At 41.8% G+C, this 8623-nt stretch overlaps 2 protein-coding genes across 3 annotated transcripts in view; one reads left to right on the top strand and one right to left on the bottom strand.

Moving 5' to 3' along the window:
• LOC126396068 (uncharacterized) overlaps positions 1-8623 on the bottom strand; it is a 737953-nt gene that overhangs the window by 696024 nt on the left and 33306 nt on the right. The gene's annotated exons all lie outside the window — the stretch shown is intronic.
• The window catches only part of LOC126396061 (E3 ubiquitin-protein ligase MARCHF5-like), a 158653-nt gene continuing 152482 nt past the window's right edge, over positions 2453-8623 (top strand). The window contains exons 1-7 of one of the 2 annotated variants that reach the window (XR_007570511.1): positions 2453-2580; positions 3764-3854; positions 4501-4703; positions 5311-5441; positions 5529-5700; positions 5784-5950; positions 7737-8451. Coding sequence is in view for 1 of the 2 variants with exons in the window: in XM_050053894.1 (XP_049909851.1) it covers positions 3826-3854; positions 4501-4703; positions 5311-5441; positions 5529-5700; positions 5784-5950; positions 7737-7901 (867 nt within the window). In the remaining variant the exon portion in view is untranslated. Of the gene's footprint in view, positions 2581-3763; positions 3855-4500; positions 4704-5310; positions 5442-5528; positions 5701-5783; positions 5951-7736; positions 8618-8623 lie in introns of those variants that run through there. The other variant, XM_050053894.1, reaches the window with a different exon arrangement.

The raw sequence follows: 8623 nt of genomic DNA, 5'->3' as shown, positions 1-8623 counted from the left end.
AGGTCGAGAAGGATGAGGAGGGAAGTGGAGCCGGAGTCAGAGGTCATCAGGAGGTCATTGGTGACTCTGATGAGAGCTGTCTCGGTGCTGTGGGAGGGACGAAAACCAGATTGGAATTTTTCATACAGACTGTTTGATTGACAAATGCATCAATGGACACGCACCTCCCTACTTACAAGAACTAATCACTCCACAATCCTCCACCCGCACCCTCAGATATGCAGGCAGCCTACTCCTCCGAGTCCCCAGTACCAAGCTCTGCACCATGGGACACCAAGCCTTTTGCTTGGCCGCACCACATTTGTGGAACAGCCCCCTCTCCAGCTGAGGGCTGCACAGAGCCTGGACTCTTTTAAATCAGGCCTGAAAACCTTTTGATTCAAAAAGACCTTTGACTGTTGATTTTAGCTAATGAGAGTGTTTTTTTTCATATGTTTTTATACTATGCTTTTAAGCTGTAGCACTCTGAGATCCAAGGATGAAAAGTGCATTACAAATAAAATATATTATTATTATTATTATTATTATGAAAAGCGAAAGCTTTCCTATAGAAATATGTTTTAAGCAGTGATTTAAACACAAGTCTGATCCCCTCAGGCAGAGACTTCCAGAGCCTCTGAGCTGTGATCTAGGGACGACTGGTGAGGGCAGGCCTGAGGATCTCAGGTCACGACTTGGGACTTGGAGCACAGGTAGTCAGGAGTTCAGCTATATAACTTGGTGCTAAACTATGTTGAGCTTTAAAGGTTATCAAAACAATCTTAAAATCAGTTCTAAAGTTAACTGACAACCAGTGGAGGGAGGTGAGAACTGGGTTGAGATGTGACGTACGATTTGTCCCCAGCTGAAGCTGAGTTACTGAAGAGTTACTAGTTTACAAATAGCCCTGGCTTTTGTTTGCTTAAACCACTGTAATCAACAGGCCTATATTTGGGACAGGCCTTTAATTCCTGTCGCACAAAACTGTTGCTCAGCAAAGATCAGGAAATACAATCAAATTGTTTATTTAAACCAGTACTGCTGGGCAACCAGACCAGGCCTCTATTTGAGACAGGCCTTTATTTGTCAAAATGTGTAGCCACACCGGGCCAGTAAAAGGGACTGGGTGTTTAATTTAGTTTTACAGTTTTACTGGATTATGATAATTGTATTATGTTTGAAATGACATTATCTGTGTCTGTTTTCAAAAAGAGCCGTTAATACAAAAATATGTTGAAGCAAAACTGTCCCACTCAAATCTGTTCAAATCCAGTATTTCTTATGAATTATACTTAAATGTTCTCACTTTAAATTGTTTTCCATCACTCTTGAAGTAAAATCACATGTTCCAAGGATACAGCAGACATTAAGGTAAGAACCAGACACCTCTCTTCTCTAATTCCACCTGAGGCTACAGAGGCTCACTTTAACACAACAAATGAGATTTAAACATATTTCTGACACAGAAGGTTTCATTTGTACCTGAGAACATCTTTATTTTTTCTTTTGTAATTTAACATTCAATGTTGGTTGACTTATAATGATGTGAATATTATGATTATGAAAATATAGAGTTTGGTATCCAACTGAAGGACAAGAAAGCAGAGTTTGGGATTAATAATTTAATTATTGTAAACATCCGAATGAATATCTGTTACCTTAATTCCTGAATGACCATTTACATCTAGTTTTTTGTTTTGTTTGTATCCTTCAGTTACTGTCATATTGTAACCTGTATTTAAATACCATATGACGAGCCTTTTTGACTGTAGGGCTGCAATGGTATGAGACTTCCCTGCTGTTTCCCTGTATTACAGAATTGATCTTATTACCAGTCTGAATGACCCTGAAAGGAATTAAAACAGAAAGGTTGTTTTTGGTTTTATTACTATAATTAAAACTTGAAACCATGTTGTTGATGGAACTTTGTGTAAAAAGTCTCCCCTTAGAAAATAACTAAAATAAAGGGAAGATTCAATGTTCAGTTTATTTTTTTTCCCTCCAGTATCATAGATAAGCAAATGTACACGGTATAACCATCAACTTTTATATTGTACGTCAAAATGTCCCTTAGATTTAGTTTTAGTACATCCTCTCTGTAAATATATATATAAGGAGTATTTATATTTATATTTAATTTATTTTTTCTTTGTTTTTTGCCTCTTTTCTTTTGTTTTTGGATAAGTATTTCTGTACTTTTCTTTTTAAAATAATATTTTTAAATGCACGAACGGAAACCTGACACATATTTTGTTAATAAAAACAAATATTTGCAAAAAACAAACAAATGAAAAAGTAATGAGGACATATTAAAGTAAAATCCACGTATTTCATAATAATATTACTAAAATACTGAGCCACAGTTTTTGTCTTAAAAAGATTTATTTAATATGGTGTTATCAACCGGAAGTTGAATGTCGTAGTTTCCCACACGCGCTGAATACAGCAAGCACCGTCACAGCCGCCGACCAATCAGAGCGCCGCTAACACTGTCGCTAGCCTGCTGTAGAGTTAGCATAACTTCATGATTAAAATACAGCACGTAAATACGGTTTAAACAGCTGAAACATTATATTATCTGGATTTATTGTTGTTTATCAGGTAGGTGGTGTTTGAATATTAATATCACACAGCTGTTTAACAAACTGACAGATATACTAAAGGTTAACTTAACTTAGTTATCGGTTACTAGCTTAATGTGAAAGCTCTGAGCTGAAGTTCACTCCTGTTAGCGTTAGCATGAGAGTTAGAGATTTGTTAAAAGACCAAACGACATGAAGTCAGTTAAATGGAGACACGGAGACTTTAGCTGAGTGGACATGATAGTTTTATTTAAGTTACATTCGTAGCTGAGTTATTTGTCAGGAATATTTGTAGTGTTGGTTTCAGTTTGTGGTGTCTGCTGTGTCACATGTCACATTTGGGCACAAACTTTGGACTGGAATTTGGCTGGGGACAAAATTAGTCTCAACATGGTGGTTTCACGTTCAGGACAGTGTGTGTCCTCACTGGACTCAGACAAAGTCAAGTGTTGGACAAAGTACTGTGATCTTTGCAGTAATAGGAGCTAATATTTAATCACTTTAAATCCTGTTGGGCTTCTGCAGCTGTGACTCATCGTTTATTATCAGATCAAATATTTTACATTTCTAATTAATGTCTTCAAAGGAACCAGTAGTCAGTGGTGGAGGAAGTACTTGTGTATTGTGCTGTTACTGTTTAAGTAAACGTGGTAACTCCCACAGTGTAATAATCCTCTGTTACTAGTACTCAAGGACTGTTCTTTATTTATGTATGCCAACACAGAAAACATGTCCCTCCCCGGTGCTTGAAAAATTACTTGACATGTCTTCCCCTTTTTGCACCACCCTCTCCCTCCTCATAAATATTAAACAGTCCCTTACTGAAGTGAAAGTACAAAGCGCATCAGCATTAAAAGTTACTTTAAGTACCCAAAGTAAAAGTACTCATTGATGCAGAATTGCACGTTTCAGAATAATATTATTGTTTTATAATTATTAATCCTTTAATATGTCAACATCACCAATGTTGCAGCTTTATACGGTTGTTTCAACGGCTCTTTGTGCTGCAAGGAGCTTGAAGCATAAACATGCGTCATAATCTATTAACTGATTTATATTTTGTATTAATAATCTGAAGCTGTCAAATTAATGTCCTGGACAGAATATTTGACCAGGTGGACACACAGTACTTGACTAAATGTATTCTGGCAAGTCTAAACTTTGTGTGTGTGTGTGTGAGTTAAAGAGTGTGTCTGTCGTAGGTCCTGTCTGCAGTCTGATGGGTTCATGATAACATCCAGGAGAGCAGAGCCCGTTCAGTACCATGGCCCTCGCTGAGGAGCAGCCTGAGAAGTAAGACCATGTCTCCTGAGTGCACGTCATGTCGGGCATATTGAACCATCTGATTACTCGTTGGGGTGGCAGTAGCTTAGTCCATAGGGGCTTGGCTTAGGAACTCAAGTCCACGTATGGACCAAGCAAATAGTGTGGACTGGCAGCTGGAGAGGTGCCAGTTCACCTCTTGGGCACTGCGGAGGTGGGCGAGGCACCGAACCTCTAACTGCTCAGGGCGCCCCCTCACTCTGACACCTCCCTATGTAATGCATGTCCTATTTGTGCACGTGTGTGTATTTTGGGCCTGTGTGTCTATGACAACAGAGTGAAAAAGATAATTTACTTTCAGGGATTAATAAAGTATATCTTCTTCATCCTAATTCTGCCATGAGTTTTTTAATGAAAAAGACATTATAATTCATAAGTCAATTTGTGGAGACAGAGCAGGTCTGGAACATTTGTGAATTTCATTCATCATACCAAAGAAGAAATTCGAAATACAAGAAAATTGGTGACACTTAAGAACAAACCTGCTCTTCACAAGTGGTTTTTGCATGAGGCCCAGAGTGTTGGTGAAGTTCATAATTTTAACGACATAATCAGAGATCTTTATTGACAGTAACACTGTGTGTGTTTGTGTGTGTGTGTGTGTGTGTGCGTGCAGACACTGCTGGGTGTGTTTTGCCACTGAGAGGGACGACCACAGTGCAGAGTGGGTGAGCCCCTGCAGATGTAAAGGCTGCACTAAATGGATCCACCAGTCGTGTCTGCAGCGCTGGCTGGACGAGAAGCAGAAAGGAAACAGTGAGGGAGCTGTCAGCTGCCCGCAGTGTGGCACTGAATACCACATCACCTTCCCCAAGATGGGTGAGACATGAACAACGGCTCACAGAAAAAAGAACCATTCACTGACCTCTAGGAGAAAAGATATATTAGACGTCTTTATTTACTCAGACATGTTAAACTCTGTACAATCTTCATCAAGGTGGACACAGTGAAAAAGCTCCTGAAGAGGTCAAATAAAATGAAAATAAAAGCTTTTAATATCCACGTTCACACTGACGAATGTGTCTAAACATATCCGTGCATAGACACACCTATGTGGACACGTTTTTGGACAACATCTGAACCTTAAGAGTTCCTAAAGAACGTCTTCTTTCTGTGATGAAATTACACTTTGTCTTCTGCTCTTTGATCACAGCCACCGCACAACATGGACGTGAAAGCCAAGCTCTGTTTATTTAGATGTGACACTGCAATATAGATATCAACAATCAATAATCATGAGCTCAGTACTGATCAGAATAATCGTGATTAACATCATGGACCCAGTCGTGCAGCCCAGGTGTGTGTGTGTGTGTGTGTGTCTATGGTGATTAAGTGTGTAAATCAGGATGTAGACACACACACACACACTGTTGGTTTGAGTCAGAGTCTTTGTCCTCTCAGTGTGTGTGTTGTTGCCTCTCCTCAGGCCCGTTGGTGTATTTCCTCCAGCAGGTGGACAGAGCTCTGTCCCGGGCGAGTCCCTTCGCCGCCGTTGGGGTGGTGGTGGGGACCGTGTACTGGTCAGCCGTCACATATGGAGCCGTGACCGTCATGCAGGTCAGCTAACGACACACCGCACAGAGAGAGTATTAAGATCAGAGAGCGTTCAGGTGTCCTCACCTCTGTCATCGTGTGTGTGTGCAGGTGGTGGGACATAAGAAGGGTCTGAACGTGATGGAGCGAGCCGACCCGCTCTTCCTGCTGATGGGGCTGCCCACCATCCCCGTGGTGCTGGTGCTGGGCAAGATGATCCGCTGGGAGGATTATATAGTGAGGCTGTGGCAGAGGTACTCCTGCAGGGGGAAGCTCCAGCCAGGTACACACACACACACACACACACACACACACACGGTTGGTTGATATCATGGAAGCTGTTGAACTGAATCTGTGTTACGACAGGTGGCAGCCGTTACCTGCCCAGAGTCCCTGCTGACGGGCTGGGAGCAGGAGATCACCTCTCTGTGTCCAGGACTCTGTGCGGAGCGCTCATCTTTCCCTCCATCGCCAGTCTGATGGGACGGCTGCTGTTCAGACGGATGCCCTCTGACCTTCAGCGCACTGTGCTGGTGAATATACACCTCATGTTTATTTAAGAATATATGGAGAGTCTTTTTATGTGGACCAGACGTCACTTAGTTTCATTATTGTTTGGTTTAAATTGTGTTTTTTCTCTGAAGTTTTTATATCAGTCTGTTGCTCCCCAGCAGTGTTCCTTTTACATTGAAATCCAAACATTCTGATACTAAAGTATATTTTAGCGTCTAAATGTTAATTTCTTAGGCCTTTCCAAACATGTTTTCTCACATGACCTGACGTAGGTTTCTACATGGTGACACTGCTATATATAAACCCCCCCAACCCGCCCAGTGTGCCTCTTCGTGACTCAGTCGTGTGTTGTCAATCTTCCACATTAGCTATATTTCTCTGACCCGCTAACCCACAATGTGCAGCTGTAGCCGCCACGTTACTTTAGATCTGAAAAGTTTTTTGGTGGGCGGGGCTTAACTTGAGGCTCTCATTTTAGTGTAGAAAAGTTTTTTGGTGGGCGGGGCTTAACTTGAGGCTCTCATTTTAGTGTAGAACGTCAGACTGAATTTACCAACGCACCATGTCAGGTCACTCACTCTCCGGGACCGCCAGTGTTACTTGAATAAGTAAACACTGACCAACGGGACCAGACTGGCCGACCCGTATGCTCTCACTCAGTGGATGGATGATGTCACAGGAAGCCAATCTTACAAAGGAGGACCACACTTGTTTGTTTTGCTATGGAAGCTAACGTTAGCTAATGTGCTAAAAAGTTAGCGTTCCAGAGAAATCCAATATTCCTCTTAATCCCTCCCCAGTTTCTGATGAGGTGGACATGATAACCCTTAATACACATAACCTTATTCATCCCTACAACAGGAAATACTTTTTCCCTAACCTGATATGAAGTGTGCGCTGCACATGTGAGCATTTTTGATGATGGCCTCCGTCCAGTCCTTTGGTCTTATCACATTTAACCATAGTTGTCTTTGTTTTTGTTGACGGGCAGTGGCGGCTGGTTTTGAGCCATGACTCCTTCTATTCTGGCTCCCAATAACACAACAAGACAAACACATTTTAACACTCCTATAGAGCCTACAGCCCTGTGGGGGAGAGGCAGCTGCACCTCCAGCTGATAACATGATGTCATCGTGACGTCGACCCTCAAGTCTGGAGTCTGATGGTTATGAAGAGAGCGATATAATTACCTTAGTTCCCCAACTGAAAGAGCTGTCTGACAGTAAGGTAAAGCAGTGACAATATTACACTAGCCTCTTTTACACCGCCTGTTCAAGGCAGGAATATCACGCCGTTATGCCGATTGTGGCATTGGGAGACAGAGTTGTCTCGCCTTTAATCCACCATGGGAGGTAGCAACGGCATGGAAATGATGTGTGCATAAACAGGACAGATTGAGGGATGGGGTCATAGGTGCCAAGGGTGTGACGTTTGATGAGGTGTTATTGTGTGCAACCCACCGCGGGACATTTAAAAAATAGCTGTTAGCAATTAGCGGCTAACTCAAAGAAGAAGAACATCAGCTGTAAATGTCGAAAAATGGAACTAATTTTGAAAACAACAAGGTCTGGGAGCTTCTTACCTTTTGAGCAGAGGACGAGATATAGCCCTACTTCAAAAAAATCCATACTATCCCTTTTAGTTATTATTATTATTATTATAACTGTCATTATCATCATCAGAGCTCTAAACTGTCACTGCTGTTTTTTGGCTAAGTGGGCGTTACCATTTAAAAAAACCTGGAGAAGAACCCGACCTTTAAATGTTGCCCAGCTGACGCCTCTCTGTCCTCGTCTGTCCCCACAGGGCGGCATCGCGTTTGTGTTGATCAAGGGAGCGTTGAAGGTGTATTTTAAACACCAGCAGTGCATCATTCAGGCCAGTCGACACATCCTCAACTACCCAGAGGGAGACAGAGACGGACAGAATGAAGATGGAGACGAGGACACAGAGGACAGTGGGAACGAATAGTTTCACTTAATGTGGAGAGAGGCCGACAAACTGTGACGATGGTACAAAAACAAGATGTTTGTCACCATAAAACACAATGCAGAGCTTTAATGAGGTGAGTCTGGGTAAGAGGCTTCACCTGTGACCAGAGTGACATCAATTCAAAGTTTCTGCCTCCAACATCTGCATCAGAAACACACATCTACGCAGCCTACGAGCTTCTCACCACGAGTACTAACACTGATTACATACTGGTGACGTCTTGTGTCCCTCTCAGCCTTTAATTCTGCTCTCAGTGACGAAAAATACTTGAAGATATTTATAAAATATGATTTGTTGCCTTATCTTTTAATATGGTGCCCAAACAAAGAAACTTACAGGAGTCAGCTCAGGTGATTCAGTGTGTTTACGTGCACTCAGGTCACGGCATTAAGCAGGATTTATACTTGTGTGTGTCAGCTCTATGCAGAGCCTACAGTGCAGCTTACGCCGCTGTGAGCATTTATACTTGTGCAGTGGTGTGTCTGTGTGACTCTGCAGTTACACCTCCAAAACACTAGTTGGAGTCAGGGTTTCTGTGAAGTGCTGTAAAGTTTAGTTGATTCAAAACACACATTAAACACTCATTAAACACACATTAAACACATATTAAACACACATTAAACACATATTAAACATGGCTTAATAGAGACAGTTTCAAACACAAATCAGCTTCACTATAACTCACAGCATTCCCAGACAAA

Source organism: Epinephelus moara, chromosome 9 (genome assembly GCF_006386435.1).
Source record: "Epinephelus moara isolate mb chromosome 9, YSFRI_EMoa_1.0, whole genome shotgun sequence".
Taxonomy (NCBI): Eukaryota; Metazoa; Chordata; class Actinopteri; order Perciformes; family Serranidae; genus Epinephelus; species Epinephelus moara.
Note: the sequence above shows the minus strand (reverse complement) of the source record. Positions and strands in the feature narration are given on the sequence as shown.